General features: G+C 44.5%; 1 protein-coding gene across 1 annotated transcript in view; it reads right to left on the bottom strand.

Annotated features, from left to right (window-relative positions):
• The window catches only part of unc13a (unc-13 homolog A (C. elegans)), a 79,032-nt gene that overhangs the window by 39,878 nt on the left and 19,338 nt on the right, over nucleotides 1–19,816 (bottom strand). The window contains exons 10-18 of the mRNA XM_087783228.1: nucleotides 13,042–13,161; nucleotides 7,737–8,534; nucleotides 6,327–6,420; nucleotides 5,368–5,414; nucleotides 5,222–5,300; nucleotides 4,095–4,169; nucleotides 3,132–3,351; nucleotides 427–654; nucleotides 220–361 (exon numbers count right to left, since the gene is read on the bottom strand). Of these exons, the coding sequence (XP_087639354.1) occupies nucleotides 220–361; nucleotides 427–654; nucleotides 3,132–3,351; nucleotides 4,095–4,169; nucleotides 5,222–5,300; nucleotides 5,368–5,414; nucleotides 6,327–6,420; nucleotides 7,737–8,534; nucleotides 13,042–13,161 (1,803 nt within the window). The remainder of the gene's footprint in view (nucleotides 1–219; nucleotides 362–426; nucleotides 655–3,131; nucleotides 3,352–4,094; nucleotides 4,170–5,221; nucleotides 5,301–5,367; nucleotides 5,415–6,326; nucleotides 6,421–7,736; nucleotides 8,535–13,041; nucleotides 13,162–19,816) is intronic.

A 19,816-nucleotide genomic window follows, 5' to 3' on the forward strand; every position in this document is an offset into this window, starting at 1 on the left:
TTTCAATCATTTAAAAACAATAAAAATGTCTATTTTATATATTTTACCAAAAAAAGCTGGTATTGTCAAGGTCAAACTCTATGCGTATAAAAATAGAAACTATTTAATTAAATAAAAAAACAGAAGGTTTAAACATTTTAAATGTTAAATTCATTGTCATTATATTCCTCAAAAACCTCCTCAAACACAACATCCACAGCAAACATGTCCTGAACTCACAAGTTGAACGTCTCCTCCCAGACCGGGTTCAGGTTCCCGTAGATGGTCTTGGTTCTCTTCTTGGTCTTGCCCACCTGGACGGTGACGTACGGATCGCTGGAGCCGGTCTTGTCTTTGGCTTGTAGCCCTTGAGCACAGAGCACTGCGGAGGAGGAACAGCGCCACCATGAGGTCGGTCTCACGACGCCGGCGCCGGCCGTGACTCACCGGTGATGCTGATCTTGGCCGACCACTTGGAGGTCCCGTCCAGCACGCTCTGCTTGATCTGCTTCATCTGAGTGACGTGCGTGGCCTTGACCACGGTGAAGACTTCCTGGATCAGCTCGAAGATCTCGGGTTTGTTCCTCTCCCTGATCTTCATGCGGTCTTTGAGGACCATGATGATGTTCTGGGTTCGGTCTTCGGCGCCATGTTTGGAACTTTTTTCTGCGGCTCCTGTTCCGTGGAAGAACCAAAGTGTGTCGTCAGGTTTTTGATTTGTGAGTCGATGACAGGAAACAAAAATGGAACGAATACATAATAGAACATTGACTGTGGAGATCAAAACTGTCCAGAAGAGTAAAACTATATATATATATATATATATATATATATATATATATGTATATATATATATATATACAGTATATATATATATTCTGAGCTGCTCTAGTAGAAGAACTCACATTTCTCACATCCTTCAAACTCTTCACTGGCTGCCATTATTTTCAATGTTACACACATTTGTTGAATATAATAAATACAAACGTGAGATAACTCAAAATATCAAAAACTTAAATGTAACTGCATGATATTTAAACCAGTTCTATGACTTTACATGGTCACATAGTTAAATTCACGTAGAAAAACAACAAAAACATTTATAACTTTAAACAAAAACACAACTTACAGGAATACATGTAAACACAAACACTGTATCTTAATCTTAGCAAAATCAATAGTGTTATGAAGTTGTTCCATCTCGCCAAATAGTTGAGTATAATGTTCATACTGTAAAGCAGGAGTTAAAAAAACACCATAAAACATTTTTTTTTAATTTGTAAAAGAAAAAGAAAAAAATGTATATATATATATATATCAAGTTCAGATTGTAATCCAGTAGGATCTGAAACCTATGCCTGCAGTTCATACAAAACTCTGCAGCCAGAAGTCTGAGCCGCTCTAGTAGAAGAACTCACATTTCTCCTTCAAACTCTTCACTGGCTGCTCTAGTAGAAGAACTCACATTTCTCCTTCAAACTCTTCACTGGCTGCTCTAGTAGAAGAACTCACATTTCTCCTTCAAACTCTTCACTGGCGGCTCTAGTAGAAGAACTCACATTTCTCCTTCAAACTCTTCACTGGCGGCTCTAGTAGAAGAACTCACATTTCTCCTTCAAACTCTTCACTGGCTGCTCTAGTAGAAGAACTCACATTTCTCCTTCAAACTCTTCACTGGCTGCTCTAGTAGAAGAACTCACATTTCTCCTTCAAACTCTTCACTGGCGGCTCTAGTAGAAGAACTCACATTTCTCCTTCAAACTCTTCACTGGCTGCTCTAGTAGAAGAACTCACATTTCTCCTTCAAACTCTTCACTGGCCGCTCTAGTAGAAGAACTCACATTTCTCCTTCAAACTCTTCACTGGCTGCTCTAGTAGAAGAACTCACATTTCTCCTTCAAACTCTTCACTGGCTGCTCTAGTAGAAGAACTCACATTTCTCCTTCAAACTCTTCACTGGCCGCTCTAGTAGAAGAACTCACATTTCTCCTTCAAACTCTTCACTGGCGGCTCTAGTAGAAGAACTCACATTTCTCCTTCAAACTCTTCACTGGCCGCTCTAGTAGAAGAACTCACATTTCTCCTTCAAACTCTTCACTGGCTGCTCTAGTAGAAGAACTCACATTTCTCCTTCAAACTCTTCACTGGCTGCTCTAGTAGAAGAACTCACATTTCTCCTTCAAACTCTTCACTGGCTGCTCTAGTAGAAGAACTCACATTTCTCCTTCAAACTCTTCACTGGCTGCTCTAGTAGAAGAACTCACATTTCTCCTTCAAACTCTTCACTGGTTTCTTTCAGGATCATTTTAAAATTCTGGTTCTTACTTTCAGATCTATTCATGGTCAGACCTTGAATAGACTCTACTACTGAACTGGGATCTGAATATTAGAATTCCAATCTGTACAAGGACAAAGGGGAATTCTGGCAGGACAATCTACTTTCTGCTGCTGCTCATCCGCCGCCATCACTTGATCAAGTCACTTTGACATCAACTCTGGAACTGGCTTGGGATCTCTTTTATACCGAGTCACTAACTTATGGTTCTTCTCTGATTTACATATCAATATTAAGATCCCAGTTCAGTAGCAGGATTCCAATCTACTAGTAGGATTCCAGATCCTACTGGATTCCAATCTGTACTGTGACACATACATTTATATATATATATATATATATATATATATATAAATGTGTCGTTCCTGACAACAGGAATTTACAACAATATATATATATATATATATATATATACAATATTGATTTTGCTAAGATTAAGAGATATATATATATATATACGTATATACATATATATATATATATATACATATATATATATATATATATATGTATATATACAATATTGATTTTGCTAAGATTAAGATATATATATATATATACGTATATATATATATATATGTGTGAGTCTATACATATATATATACATATATATACATATATATATATATATATACATATATATATATATATATATCTTAATCTTAGCAAAATCAATATTGTATATATATATATATATATATATTGTTGTAAATTCCTGTTGTCAGGAACGACACATTTATATATATATATATTTAGTATATATATACACGACAATACAAACTGTATTAACAGCAAGTCAATGAAATTCCAAACTCACTCTGCAGACAGTCGGCGTTGAGCAGATCCTGGCACTTCTCGTGACACTTGACCCCACACTCTGTGCAGCGCATGCCCTGGCGAGCGATGCCCCACAGCAGACCCTCGCACTCGTAGCAGTACGTGGGCGTCGTGGCCGTCCACACCTCGAAGTTGTGCGGCGTGGTGCAGGAGATGGGATAGATGAGGGCCTGGAGAGTCTTCTTGTAGACGTGGCTTTTCTGTGAAGAGGGTGAAAGAGTGGAGGTCAGTGGAGGTCAGTGGAGGTCAGTGGAGGTCAGTGGAGGTCAGTGGTGGTCAGTGGAGATCAGTTGAGGTCAGTGGTGGTCAGTGGAGGTCAGTGGAGGTCAGTGGTGGTCAGTGGAGATCAGTTGAGGTCAGTGGTGGTCAGTGGAGATCAGTGGAGGTCAGTGGAGGTCAGTGGAGATCAGTGGAGGTCAGTGGAGGTCAGTGGTGGTCAGTGGAGATCAGTGGAGGTCAGTGGAGATCAGTGGAGGTCAGTGGAGGTCAGTGGAGATCAGTGGATGTCAGTGGAGATCAGTGGAGATCAATGGAGGTCAGTGGAGGTCAGTGGTGGTCAGTGGAGGTCAGTGGAGATCAGTGGTGGTCAGTGGAGATCGGTGGAGATCAGTGGAGGTCAGTGGAGGTCAGCGGGGGTCAGTGGAGGTCAGTTGAGGTCAGTGGTGGTCAGTGGAGGTCATTGGAGGTCAGTGGAGGTCAGTGGTGGTCAGTGGAGGTCAGTGGAGGTCAGTGGAGATCAGTGGAGGTCCGTGGAGGTCAGTGGAGGTCATTGGAGGTCAGTGGAGGTCAGTAGAGGTCAGTGGAGGTCAGTGGAGATCAGTGGAGGTCAGTGGAGGTCAGTGGAGGTCAGTGGGGGACAGTGGAGGTCAGTGGAGGTCAGTGGAGGTCAGTAGAGGTCAGTGGAGGTCCACGTGCGAACATGTTGGTCCGGTGATGGACTCACCAGCTCTTCATTGTGGAGTGTGCTGGAAGTCAGAGCGGAGGTGATGCCAGCCTTCCTGGAGTTCTGGACCAGAGACTGTTGGAGAAGAAGCTCACGATTGATTCAGTGACGACGAGAGACGGTAAAGAAGCTGATACTTGATGTTGATGTTGTTACGAAGCTTCTCTGAACACGTTCATGGAAATCATCATATTTCAAGAGTAGATCAGTAGATGTCGAGATGATCCACTTCAGACGTGAGTCACTGACAGTCACGCTACAAACACGACTGAACTGACTATTTCTACTTCCTGTTTTTCTTCTCCATCACAGATCAGTTTGGAACTGAGGTGTGAAAGTAAAGCAGACAATAGAAAGTTTCTGCTTTTCAATCTTCATTTAAAAACAGGTGATAGAACAATTTAAAAACAAAATAAAGTTTAACTGTGTGTTTAAAAATGATTAAATGAATGTTTGTTTTTACACGTCACAGCTCGTTCTTTTGTCAGAACACAAACGATCTTGATACGATAACAGATAAGAACCGACTCACCATGGCCTGATGTGTGGACGGAGGAGAGCGAGGAGTCCATCAGTGGAGGATAGAAAAGAAGAGTCATTTACATATTAACCTTAAGAATTCAACAACAATTCTGTATCTTCGTGGTTAAAACTGCAGCGAATACATTCTTGGTCGAGTTGAAACTGAAACGTTGATCCTCAGTTTAAAACACTTTATAACACGATAATAACGACTCGACGAACACAAGAGTTAATGATCTGAGTTTCTAAAGGACTTTAACTGGAGGATATGAAGACACTTCACAGTTTAAATAACTTATAAGAGAAGAGATAAAACAGACGGTGCCGAGAAGTCCTTTTGACAGGCAGAAACATTGAGCAGAACCAGACTCAAAACAAAACAACAGATAAAAGAACACGTTAAAAAAATCATAAATTAAAAGTTTAAAATAGATAATAAAAGAAGAACATTTTAAACATCATAGTTTTAATAACTTTTTGAGTGACACTGGCGAGAGAAAAAAAAACACCAAACAAACAGAAACCTCGAGTAGAACCAGACTCTTCCGCTGTGAGCGACTGGGATTGAAAGGTAAGTAAAAAACAAGTGAACACCAACGACTCACCAGATCTCGGACCAGAGGCATGGCTTTTCTCTTCCTGAGGTCCGGCATGCTGTCGATGCTGTAGAGAGCTCCACCCATGCTGCAGGAGACCAGGAGAGGTTCAAGATCTTTCCACATCAACGCGACTCCACGAGAAGAACACTTACCCTGCTGACAGAAGTAGAGAAGCGATGCCGACGCTCTCTCCTCGAGCCTGGAAGCAACAAGTTTCATCAACGTCTGACAAGAAATTCCGGAGTATAAATGTTATAGAGATATAACATATCGATATAACGATATAACATATAGATGTTGTTTGTTAAGATGTTTGCCTTTAAAACTGTCAAATACCTGTTAATGAAGTATGAACGAGCTGCCACTTTAGAATAGGGAACATATTCTCGATAATAAGACTTATTTTGAGTAATGAGCTATTAATACCTTCATGGTATTTGCACCTAATAAAGGGTTGTTGAGAAAAGCTAGTTGTCGTCCTAGTTAACTTATAATAACTTCTTTATTGTTATTAGTCGGTAATTAAGGTGTTGTTAGGAGTGAACTTATCATGTTATTAAGAGTATAATATTGTCACAATGAACAAGGTGTGAGTTAGTACTTTATAACGGTTAATAATGGTTAATAATGGTTAATAAGTGGTTAATACACATGTAAATAAGTAGCTTATTAATAGTTAATATGTGTTACCCATTCTAAGGTGTTACCAAAATTCCTTTATTCTTCCTATAGTGGAAACATTTAAACATACGAACACACGCTTGTAACTCACGACAAAAACGATTTAATAATGATAAAAATGAAATTAAAACAACAACAATAAACGTTTGTTAACACAGAAGCAAAGTGAGTTATAAACACTCACTAAAACATGTTTATTCAATAATAACATTGTACTTATGTACACATGTCAAGCTACCATTTCCCCTGTGACCCCGTTGAAGGTCCACTAACTGACCCACCTGGACGTCTCCTGCCGCCGGCACACATCAGAAGTGGACAACATGCAAACGAGGACCACAAAGAACTGAAAAGACAACAACAACAATACGAGGAGATCCATGCGTTTGAACAGAAGCCACTCGCTGAACAACACAAACACAAACGGTACCTCCTGCAGCTGGAGTCGGACTCTGCTGAACAACCTCAGCCAGTTGGCTTTAGCTCTGGCGTGTCCGGGCTCCATGGGTTCCCTCTTCGGGAAACTGGAAGGAGAGTTTATTTGTATTTGTGTAGAACCGACACAGACGACAGCAGCCCCTCGACATGTTCACCGTTCAAAACTGTTTATTTGAGCCTTTGAGGCTCCTGTGTTATGTGTCCTGATCTTCAAAGTTGATTTCAATTGTTTTTGTTTGTGACCCTGGTCTAGAAAGATCTTTACTAATAACCTTCACTTTACTTACTTCTGGGAACATCGATACATGTTCGTGGTAATAATGAGTGTATGTTCGTTAATGTAGGTTTTTGAAATATAAACTGTGTGACGATGTAAAGTGATAATGATAGTTTGGGAAAGGTTTATGAAAAGTACAAAGAGGGGCAACTGTACATAATGAGTGGAGATCAGTGGAGGTCAGTGGAGGTCAGTGGAGGTCAGTGGAGGTCAGTGGAGGTCAGTGGAGATCAGTGGAGGTCAGTGGAGGTCAGTGGAGATCAGTGGAGGTCAGTGGAGGTCAGTGGAGATCAGTGGAGGTCAGTGGAGATCAGTGGAGGTCAGTGGAGGTCAGTGGAGGTCAGTGGAGGTCAGTGGAGGTCAGTGGAGATCAGTGGAGGTCAGTGGAGGTCAGTGGAGGTCAGTGGAGGTCAGTGGAGATCAGTGGAGGTCAGTGGAGGTCAGTGGAGATCAGTGGAGGTCAGTGGAGATCAGTGGAGGTCAGTGGAGGTCAGTGGAGGTCAGTGGAGGTCAGTGGAGATCAGTGGAGGTCAGTGGAGGTCAGTGGAGGTCAGTGGAGATCAGTGGAGGTCAGTGGAGATCAGTGGAGGTCAGTGGAGATCAGTGGAGGTCAGTGGAGGTCAGTGGAGATCAGTGGAGGTCAGTGGAGGTCAGTGGAGATCAGTGGAGGTCAGTGGAGGTCAGTGGAGGTCAGTGGAGGTCAGTGGAGATCAGTGGAGGTCAGTGGAGGTCAGTGGAGATCAGTGGAGGTCAGTGGAGATCAGTGGAGATCAGTGGAGGTCAGTGGAGATCAGTGGAGGTCAGTGGAGGTCAGTGGAGGTCAGTGGAGGTCAGTGGAGATCAGTGGAGGTCAGTGGAGGTCAGTGGAGATCAGTGGAGGTCAGTGGAGGTCAGTGGAGGTCAGTGGAGGTCAGTGGAGATCAGTGGAGGTCAGTGGAGGTCAGTGGAGATCAGTGGAGGTCAGTGGAGATCAGTGGAGATCAGTGGAGGTCAGTGGAGATCAGTGGAGGTCAGTGGAGGTCAGTGGAGATCAGTGGAGGTCAGTGGAGGTCAGTGGAGGTCAGTGGAGGTCAGTGGAGATACATAACCTTGTAAATCAACATCAAGTGTACGTACAATGTCGACCTGGGCGCAGGAGGTTCCTCTGGCTTCTCCTCAGGAGCTGCAGGGACGATCTCGACGGCAGAAGACTGCTCTGGTGGGGGGGCGTCCACTGGTGGGGGGACATCTACCTTGGGTTCAGGCTCGACGACCTTGCTGTCTTGAGGAAGGGGCTGAGGTATAGAAGCTGCCGTGTCTTCAGGAAACTCCTCCTGCGACGTGACTGAAGGCAGAGGGACGACGGCGGGTTCTGAACTGAAGGGTGGCATGGAGTCTTCTTCTCTGGCGGGGGGGAGACCGTTGGTGGTGGAACTCTGAAGAGGATACTGTGGAAGCTGCTGCTGCTGATGCAAGGACGGCTGCTTCTCCAGGGGGGGTCTGCTGGCGGAGAGACTGTCGGGCATCAGGTTGGGATCCGTGCTGGTGGGTGTCGGGGTGTAGGGCGGCTCCTGCGCGCTCAGCGGGGGGTCCACTGGATACATCTCTTCGTCCTCCTGGTACGGCATCTCCTCCTCATCCTCGTAGTTGTACTCCCCGTCCTCCCTGTACTCCCCGTCCTCGTCGTAGAGCGCCCGGTCCTCGCCGCCGTCCTTGAGGTAGCCGGCCTCGTCGCTGTAGGCGCCCTGGGGGTCCTCGGCGTCCCAGCCCGGGGAGTCCTCCTTGCCGTAGCTGATGGACGAGTGGCAGGAGTGGTACGAGTCGTTTTCATCGTAGAACTCCGATCCTCGCAAACTCCCGCCGTCCTCGGGAACGAACTCCTCGCTGAGCTGGGAACTGCCTCGGCTCAGATCGCCCGACGAGGCGTAGCGGCTGTCGGAGGGACTGCAGTCGAGGGAGAGGAGAGTCGTGTTAGACGTACCGACAAAACACTCTTGATAGTAGAGATCTGTATGTTTGCTGTGAAGGGAGTTCATGAGAAGACAGGAGGTTACCATGGTTACTACTGCCACTACAAACTCTCACTTGGTTTGAAAGGCTTCACACGTTTTCATAATCGATTATGAAATGAGATAAAACTCTGCAAGATTGAGTGAAATATAATTGTTGACTAGAAATATTTGTGTTTACTGTCATGGAGAATCTAGGGTTGTCTAAGGGTGAAGTAGATTTAGTTGATTTATCAGGCACTCTATCAAGTTCTTATGTAGCTATTCTACATAAACACAACGTTCTCCGTCACATGAACCTTACGCTGAGAAGGTTTTTTACATCTAAAGTTTGTTTTTATATCTAAAGTTTGTCTACGGGTGAAGTAGATTTAATGGATCGTCAGGAACTCTATCAAGTTCTTATGTAACTATTGTACATATACATGACATTCTCCGTCACATGAACCTTACGCTGAGAAGGTTTTTTACATCTAAAGTTTGTTTTTATATCTAAAGTTTGTCTACGGGTGAAGTAGATTTAATGGATCGTCAGGAACTCTATCAAGTTCTTATGTAACTATTGTACATATACACGATGTTCTCTGTCACATGAACCTTCGCTGAGAAGGTGTTTTACAGCTAAAATTTGTTATATGTAAAGTTTGTTTTTACATCTAAAGTTTGTCTACGGGTGAAATACACTTAATGGCTGATCAGGAACTCTATCAAGTTCTTATGTAACTATTCTACATATACACAACGTTCTCAGTCACATGAACCTTACACTGAGAAGGTGTTTTACATCTAAAGTTGTTTTTACATATAAAGTTTGTCTACGGATGAAGTAGATTTAATGTATTTATCGGGCACTCTATCAAGTTCTTATGTAAATATTCTACATATAGGTAGGTAGACACGACGTCCTCAGTTACATGAACCTTACGCTGAGAAGACGTTTTACATCATGTAGGACTGGACGATGCTACAACACACTGGAGGCGTCCGAGGTGAACAAACACAAGATAATGACTATGTATCTTCTGTATATATAGAGTGAAGCAGTAATAACAGGCTGACACTGTCGCAGATGCTCGAGGCTGCATTCTGGCTGATCCTCCAACGAACAACAAGAAATATATAAAAACACTTTCTTATGTGACAAAAACAACAATATAATGATTCTTTCATCTTATCATGTACTGTGTATTTAAATGAATTACATCATATTTTAATCACAAAGTTAATATTAATTATAATGTTTTTAAATAATATTTATTATGTAAAAAAAGGGGATTTTTATCCCTCCGCCTCAGAGTTTTCCATACCAGCCGCTAACACCTAGATGGTCTGACTATTACAAAAACACTGTTTTCTGAAGTGACATCACATACAGCGGAGGACTCAAACCCTCGCAGGAGCCGAGGTCTCAATTCCCCACATATTCATGACATAATTCTGTTACAAGATCTGTTACGACTGATCTAATCACCCTGTGATGCATTATACGTCGTAAAACTGTAACAATTATAACAAACTGAACGACAAACTGAGTGGATTAGTTGACACTGTTCCCTGCAGTCATTACATTTACCTGTTTATATATATATATATATATATACTGTATTATAACTAGAGCTGCACGATATTGGAATGTATTTGTGATATTTGATATTAGTGTCTTGAAGTGTGATATCGATATTAATGCGATATTTTTTTCTTTCACCTAAAAATGTAGCTGCGCGTAGCCATGAGTACTGTAGTGAAGGTCCGAGGGTTTAAAGAAGGAAAACGATGATATTTCACTTTCATTTATTTCAACGCTTCAGTGCCGACATGATGGTAGAAAAATATCTCTTCTAACGCTCAGTCTCACTTGCATCGGTTTCCTGTGAAACTGAGCGACATCAGAGAGGAGCCGCCGGCGCTTCGTGATATCACCAAATCAATAATAAATCCTTGTGTTTGACTAGATCATAAGTTAGTATTACTTCACTGGATCACTAGTGTTTGACTAGATCATAAGCTAGTATTACTTCACTGGATCACTAGTGTTTGACTAGATCATAAGTTAGTATTACTTCACTGGATCACTAGTGTTTGACTAGATCATAAGTTAGTATTACTTCACTGGATCACTAGTGTTTGACTAGATCATAAGTTAGTATTACTTCACTGGATCACTAGTGTTTGACTAGATCATAAGTTAGTATTACTTCACTGGATCGCTAGTGTTTGACTAGATCATGAGTTAGTATTACTTCACTGGATCACTAGTGTTTGACTAGATCATAAGTTAGTATTACTTCACTGGATCACTAGTGTTTGACTAGATCATGAGTTAGTATTACTTCACTGGATCACTAGTGTTTGACTAGATCATAAGTTAGTATTACTTCACTGGATCACTAGTGTTTGACTAGATCATGAGTTAGTATTACTTCACTGGATCACTAGTGTTTGACTAGATCATAAGTTAGTATTACTTCACTGGATCACTAGTGTTTGACTAGATCATGAGTTAGTATTACTTCACTGGATCACTAGTGTTTGACTAGATCATAAGTTAGTATTACTTCACTGGATCACTAGTGTTTGACTAGATCATAAGTTAGTATTACTTCACTGGATCACTAGTGTTTGACTAGATTATAAGTTAGTATTACTTCACTGGATCACTAGTGTTTGACTAGATCATAAGTTAGTATTACTTCACTGGATCACTAGTGTTTGACTAGATCATAAGTTAGTATTACTTCACTGGATCACTAGTGTTTGACTAGATCATAAGTTAGTATTACTTCACTGGAGCACTAGTGTTTGACTAGATCATAAGTTAGTATTACTTCACTGGATCACTAGTGTTTGACTAGATCATAAGTTAGTATTACTTCACTGGATCACTAGTGTTTGACTAGATCATAAGTTAGTATTACTTCACTGGATCACTAGTGTTTGACTAGATCATAAGTTAGTATTACTTCACTGGATCACTAGTGTTTGACTAGATCACAAGTTAGTATTACTTCACTGGATCACTAGTGTTTGACTAGATCACAAGTTAGTATTACTTCACTGGATCACTAGTGTTTGACTAGATCATAAGTTAGTATTACTTCACTGGATCACTAGTGTTTGACTAGATCATAAGTTAGTATTACTTCACTGGATCACTAGTGTTTGACTAGATCATAAGTTAGTATTACTTCACTGGATCACTAGTGTTTGACTAGATCATGAGTTAGTATTACTTCACTGGATCACTAGTGTTTGACTAGATCATAAGTTAGTATTACTTCACTGGATCACTAGTGTTTGACTAGATCATAAGTTAGTATTACTTCACTGGATATACTGAGCCAAGACGTGTCACCATAGCAACCGAGCCTAACACAGTTCACAGACGGACGGAGACGTAAACAACAACGAGACATAGAAGTACAAATTGACAACTTTACTGAACGTGACACTGATTTATCGAAGTGTGTATTTAAGAAATGTTTGATTTATACAATAAAAAAAGATAAATGATCACATGTTTTCCATGTGTATATCAACCGATATATCGTACAGCCTTTATTATACCTAATTTTATTTTATGTTGAAGATTAAATAATGAATCTGTTAATCCACAAGAGAGACATAGACATGACATTGCTCTTTGAATTGCTGGATCTATTTTTCCTTAATCAACTATAGTATCACTTCAACTGTATAGTGTCTTGAGATAACTTTGTTATGATAAGACACTTTAAATAAAATTGAATTGAATGACACCTAGTTCTAAATGAATTGACAAATATCACCTCAAGTAAATAAGTTTTGTTTACAGCTCGCCCTGCACCACACGTGTCACACTCCAGGGGGAAAAAGACAATAACTCCCATTATGTTTGGTGAATAAACATTTTGTTATACAGGAGGTGGATTTATTATTGATTTGGTGATATCACGACGCGCCGGCGGCTCCTCTCTGATGTCGCTCAGTTTCACAGGAAACCGATGCAAGTCCCACGAGACTGAGCGTTAGAAGAGATATTTTTATACCATCATGTCGACACCAAAGCCTTGAAATAAACAAAATATATCATAGTTTTTCCTTCTATAAACCCTCGGACCTTCACTACAGTACTCATGGCTACATTTTTAGGTGAAATTAATAAATATCGCATTAATATCGATATCACATTTCAAGACACTAATATCGAATATCGCACATATTCCAATATCGTGAAGCTCTAGCTTGAGACCAAACATTGTGAACAACCAGAGCAGAACTAAGACACAAAGTGAAAGCTTCTGATTGGAGAAGACCTTCTGTGAAAGCACACACACACACACACACACACAGATAGAGGGTCGGAGCACATGCATGCAAGCACAGCGAGGAGGAGGACGCGACCACAGTCCACCACTGACGTCACAGGCCGGAGCAGGAGGAGCAGCTTCGGTACAGAGACCCACCTATCGGACAGCGATCGCCTACTGTCTAGAGAATACTGACGACTGGTGCGACGGCTCGAGCCGGAGCCAGAGTCGATATCGCTGCGCCCGTTGGTGGCCGAGTCTAAGCTATCATAGCGTCTGGCGACGGGTGGAGAGAAGGTGAGGGGAGGAGGAGGAGGAGGAGGAGGAGGAGGAGGAGGAGGAGGAGGAGGAGGAGGAGGAGGAGGAGAGGTGGGAGAGGAGCATCAGTACAGCATAGAAACAACATTTTCAAGGGTGGTCTGAGTCACACTGAGGGAAGTCTCTGGTCGACGCATTAGTGTCACAGTCTGAGGCGTCAGCGATCCATCCTTCACGTCAACTCTGTTCATAAAGCCCAGGAAGTTAAGTGTCTGCTAGTCTGAAAGCATCCATTTTATAAAAGACTTGTTTTGAAGGGATTTGTATAAGATGCAAAACCTTTTTTAAAAGAAAAATAAAGTCCTTGTGATTCAGTTCTAATGAGTGCACGGACTAAAAAAAAAGGTTCCATTTTCAGGTCAGGTTTTTGTTAAGCGGCGCAAAAGCTGCTTAGAACTAAAAGAAGGTCAAAAGCATCGGAGGACTTGAGACTTAACACTTTATCCTTACATTAAAGAAAACAAAAAAAAGAAATAAATATAGATCCATTTTTAACATTGTTTTTTTTAGCCTGTAAGAGAAAACATTTAAATGTTCCAAAAACATTCTTATCTTCTGAGCTCCAGAACTCGGGACAAAGACTTTTCCTCGTGACATCTTTGCTTCACCGTGAAACATGTTCAGCTCCTCACAGATAGAAGAGAAACCTCTTGTTTCTACTGGTCTTTATAAGATGGACGACAACAATAATGTCATAACCTCACGTCATCCACAGGAAAGGTGCCTCGATGCCATCGTTTCACTGTGTATAACATCAGGTGAGACCTTCTTGATGAAGTCCTGAGCCGTGTCTCAATCACACACTTGTCTTAGTGCACTGGTTAGTATCATCAGGATAGTGTACACACTTCTCTTAGTGCACTGGTTAGTATCATCAGGATAGTGTACGTACTAACTAGTAACTAATCCTCCACAGATAGTATGTCTCAAACATACTTCTCTTAGTATACTAGAAGTTAGTATCATCAGGATAGTGTACGTACTAACTAGTAACTAATCCTCCACAGATAGTATGTCTCAAATCACATACTTCTCTTAGCATACTAGAAGTTAGTATCATCAGGAAAGTGTACGTATTAACTAGTAACTAATCCTCCACAGATAGTATGTCTCAAACATACTTCTCTTAGTATACTAGAAGTTAGTATCATCAGGATAGTGTACGTACTAACTAGTAACTAATCCTCCACAGATAGTATCTCTCAAATCACATACTTCTCTTAGTATACTAGAAGTTAGTATCATCAGGATAGTGTACGTACTAACTAGTAACTAATCCTCCACAGATAGTATGTCTCAAACATACTTCTCTTAGTATACTAGAAGTTAGTATCATCAGGATAGTGTACGTATTAACTAGTAACTAATCCTCCACAGATAGTATGTCTCAAACATACTTCTCTTAGTGTACTAGAAGTTAGTATCATCAGGATAGTGTACGTACTAACTAGTAACTAATCCTCCACAGATAGTATGTCTCAAATCACATACTTCTCTTAGTATACTAGAAGTTAGTATTATCAGGATAGTGTACGTACTAACTAGTAACTAATCCTCCACAGATAGTATGTCTCAAACATACTTCTCTTAGTATACTAGAAGTTAGTATCATCAGGATAGTGTACATACTAACTAGTAACTAATCCTCCACAGATAGTATGTCTCAAATCAAACTCTGCTGCTACACACTAACAGGAAATGAGGCGACAGCTTCTTCTTCTACTACTATTTAAGGATGATTTCAAGCAGCTGTAGGAACACTATCGCCACCTGCTGGCAGCACGTTTGGTTTCAAGAAATATGAGAAATATTGACGAGATATTTAAGCTGGTATCAGCAGTGAAGACGTGTTTATCCTCCTACTTCTGCTGAAAATACTCCTTTAAGTATATGAAAATATTTATATTTATAAATATATATATATAATAACTTCTGTTAACAACGTCAACGTCACTAAGATGGAGTGGTTTAGTGTAGAAAGTGTCCATCGATCCATACTCAGTTTTGTGGGTGTTTTAGTGTCAATTTAGTGTGTATGGAGCACTACATATATATAAGAATTGAGACGCACTCATGCACTAAAAATAATACTAAGTTTAAGTATGTGACTTGAGACAGCTAAAGAGTTGTTAATTGCAGCCATTTTGGTTCCAAGAACTGTAGCACCGTAAAGAACCACGCTGGCTCAAGTTATCTCCATAGATACAGATGAGAAATCGAACCTTTGACCTTTAACTCCAAACACCACGTTTTATGTACAGTTAGTTGAAACGTGACACAATTATTTTCCGTCATATAATGGAAGCTTCCAAAAGAACCAACTTCTCACGAGGACGACAATCTCACGAGGACGGAGCTCGCGGCACGTTCTTCATCCTCGGAGCTTCTGATACAAACGACCTTATTGAAGGTATCTGGATGTTTTTAAGTCTGTCTGGATGAAGAAAAGTGAGCAACTGGTCATAAGGTCGTACATTTCTGCCTGTCGCTCATTTGAATGATTCGATTACAAGAAAACAAATCAGGATGTCTCTCTGCGGGGGATCGGGACACAGGGAACTTGAAAGGACCATTTGGCCGGAAAGAGAAGACCTCCCGGACCGGAAATTTGCCTTAAATATAGCGATGTTTCTACAGATCGGGACCTTTTCTCCGGGACTATTGACCTGTACAGTCACCGGGAGAAAGTGTGTCCGATCGCGATCGTAAAGCTTGTATTTTGTTTGACTTGAAGCGGCAAATAAACGACCCGTGACACACTTGATTGTTAATCTTCCTCCACGAAGCGAAGTATAAGACCCGGGATGGAAGCGACTCTGCTGTTTGATCGTTTTAAAAACGAGTGGAATTCCTTGAGACGACTAAACTCTGGGCTATAGTTGTGTTTTTGCTCAAATGGATCGTCGATTTCCCAGATTACGTCCCGACACTGTTGACAAACTCCAAACCCTGTTGCCGATCGAAACCTGCGCTCACGATCGTCCACAGGTCGTGCACGTGAAAACACCTGTTGAAGTGAGACAGGCCATCGAAACCTGCGCTCACGCTCGTCCACAGGTCGTGCACGTGAAAACACCTGTGGAAGTGAGACAGGCCGTCGAAACCTGCGCTCACGCTCGTCCACAGGTCGTGCACGTGAAAACACCTGTGGAAGTGAGACAGGCCGTCGAAACCTGCGCTCAGGCTCGTCCACAGGTCGTGCACGTGAAAACACCCGTCGAAGTGAGACAGGCCGTCGAAACCTGCGCTCACGCTCGTCCACAGGTCGTGCACGTGAAAACACCTCTGGAAGTGAGACAGGCCATCGAAACCTGCGCTCACGCTCGTCCACAGGTCGTGCACGTGAAAACACCCGTCGAAGTGAGACAGGCCGTCGAAACCTGCGCTCACGCTCGTCCACAGGTCGTGCACGTGAAAACACCCGTCGAAGTGAGACAGGCCGTCGAAACCTGCGCTCACGCTCGTCCACAGGTCGTGCACGTGAAAACACCCGTGGAAGTGAGACAGGCCGTCGAAACCTGCGCTCAGGCTCGTCCACAGGTCATGCACGTGAAAACACCCGTGGAAGTGAGACAGGCCGTCGAAACCTGCGCTCACGCTCGTCCAGAGGTCGTGCACGTGAAAACACCTGTGGAAGTGAGACAGGACATCGAACCCTGCGCTCAGGCTCGTCCACAGGTCGTGCACGTGAAAACACCCGTGGAAGTGAGACAGGCCGTCGAAACCTGCGCTCAGGCTCGTCCACAGGTCGTGCACGTGAAAACACCCGTCGAAGTGAGACAGGCTGTCGAAACCTGCGCTCAGGCTCGTCCACAGGTCGTGCACGTGAAAACACCTGTGGAAGTGAGACAGGCCATCGAAACCTGCGCTCACGCTCGTGCACAGGTCGTGCACGTGAAAACACCCGTCGAAGTGTGACAGGCCCTCGAAACCTGCGCTCACGCTCGTCCACAGGTCGTGCACGTGAAAACACCCGTGGAAGTGAGACAGGCCATCGAAACCTGCGCTCACGCTCGTCCACAGGTCGTGCACGTGAAATCACCCGTGGAAGTGAGACAGGCCGTCGAAACCTGCGCTCACGCTCGTCCACAGGTCGTGCACGTGAAAAAAGCCGTGGAAGTGAGACAGGCCGTCGAAACCTGCGCTCACGCTCGTCCACAGGTCGTGCACGTGAAAACAGCCGTGGAAGTGAGACAGGCCGTCGAAACCTGCGCTCACGCTCGTCCACAGGTCGTGCACGTGAAAACACCTGTGGAAGTGAGACAGGCCTTCGAAACCTGCGCTCACGCTCGTCCACAGGTCGTGCACGTGAAAACACCCGTCGAAGTGAGACAGGCCGTCGAAACCTGCGCTCACGCATGTCCACAGGTCGTGCACGTGAAAACACCTGTGGAAGTGAGACAGGCCATCGAAACCTGCGCTCACGCTCGTCCACAGGTCGTGCACGTGAAAACACCCGTCGAAGTGAGACAGGCCGTCGAAACCTGCGCTCAGGCTCGTCCACAGGTCGTGCACGTGAAAACACCCGTGGAAGTGAGACAGGCCATCGAAACCTGCGCTCACGCTCGTCCACAGGTCGTGCACGTGAAAACACCCGTGGAAGTGAGACAGGCCATCGAAACCTGCGCTCACGCTCGTCCACAGGTCGTGCACGTGAAAACACCCGTGGAAGTGAGACAGGCCGTCGAAACCTGCGCTCACGCTCGTGCACAGGTCGTGCACGTGAAAACACCCGTGGAAGTGAGACAGGCCGTCGAAACCTGCGCTCACGCTCGTCCACAGGTCGTGCACGTGAAAACAGCCGTGGAAGTGAGACAGGCCGTCGAAACCTGCGCTCACGCTCGTCCACAGGTCGTGCACGTGAAAACACCCGTCGAAGTGAGACAGGCCGTCGAAACCTGCGCTCACGCTCGTCCACAGGTCGTGCACGTGAAAACAGCCGTGGAAGTGAGACAGGCCGTCGAAACCTGCGCTCACGCTCTTCCACAGGTCGTGCACGTGAAAACACCCGTCGAAGTGAGACAGGCCGTCGAAACCTGCGCTCACGCTCGTCCACAGGTCGTGCACGTGAAAACACCCGTCGAAGTGAGACAGGCCGTCGAAACCTGCGCTCACGCTCGTCCACAGGTCGTGCACGTGAAAAAACCTGTGGAAGTGAGACAGGCCATCGAAACCTGCGCTCACGCTCGCCCACAGGTCGTGCACGTGAAAACACCTGTGGAAGTGAGACAGGTCGTGCACGTGAAAACACCCGTGGAAGTGAGACAGGTCGTGCACGTGAAAACACCTGTGGAAGTGAGACAGGCCGTCGAAACCTGCGCTCACGCTCGTCCACAGGTCGTGCACGTGAAAACAGCCGTGGAAGTGAGACAGGCCGTCGAAACCTGCGCTCACGCTCGTCCACAGGTCGTGCGCGTGAAAACACCCGTCGAAGTGAGACAGGCCGTCGAAACCTGCGCTCACGCTCGTCCACAGGTCGTGCACGTGAAAACAGCCGTGGAAGTGAGACAGGCTGTCGAAACCTGCGCTCACGCTCTTCCACAGGTCGTGCACGTGAAAACACCCGTCGAAGTGAGACAGGCCGTCGAAACCTGCGCTCACGCTCGTCCACAGGTCGTGCACGTGAAAACACCCGTCGAAGTGAGACAGGCCGTCGAAACCTGCGCTCACGCTCGTCCACAGGTCGTGCACGTGAAAACACCTGTGGAAGTGAGACAGGCCATCGAAACCTGCGCTCACGCTCGCCCACAGGTCGTGCACGTGAAAACACCTGTGGAAGTGAGACAGGTCGTGCACGTGAAAACACCCGTGGAAGTGAGACAGGTCGTGCACGTGAAAACACCTGTGGAAGTGAGACAGGCCGTCGAAACCTGCGCTCACGCTCGTCCACAGGTCGTGCACGTGAAAACAGCCGTGGAAGTGAGACAGGCCGTCGAAACCTGCGCTCACGCTCGTCCACAGGTCGTGCACGTGAAAACACCTGTGGAAGTGAGACAGGCCGTCGAAACCTGCGCTCACGTTTGCCCACAGGTCGTGCACGTGAAAACACCTGTGGAAGTGAGACAGGTCGTGCACGTGAAAACACCCGTGGAAGTGAGACAGGTCGTGCACGTGAAAACACCTGTGGAAGTGAGACAGGCCGTCGAAACCTGCGCTCACGCTTGTGCACAGGTCGTGCACGTGAAAACACCCGTGGAAGTGAGACAGGCCGTCGAAACCTGCGCTCACGCTCGTCCACAGGTCGTGCACGTGAAAACACCTGTGGAAGTGAGACAGGCCGTCGAAACCTGCGCTCACGCTCGTCCACAGGTCGTGCACGTGAAAACAGCCGTGGAAGTGAGACAGGCCGTCGAAACCTGCGCTCACGCTCGTCCACAGGTCGTGCACGTGAAAACACCTGTGGAAGTGAGACAGGCCGTCGAAACCTGCGCTCACGTTTGCCCACAGGTCGTGCACGTGAAAACACCTGTGGAAGTGAGACAGGTCGTGCACGTGAAAACACCCGTGGAAGTGAGACAGGTCGTGCACGTGAAAACACCCGTGGAAGTGAGACAGGCCGTCAAACCTGCGCTCACGCTCGTGCACAGGTCGTGCACGTGAAAACACCAGTGGA

Source organism: Callionymus lyra, chromosome 2, assembly GCF_982586985.1.
Source record: "Callionymus lyra chromosome 2, fCalLyr1.hap1.1, whole genome shotgun sequence".
In the NCBI taxonomy this organism is placed as follows: Eukaryota; Metazoa; Chordata; class Actinopteri; order Syngnathiformes; family Callionymidae; genus Callionymus; species Callionymus lyra.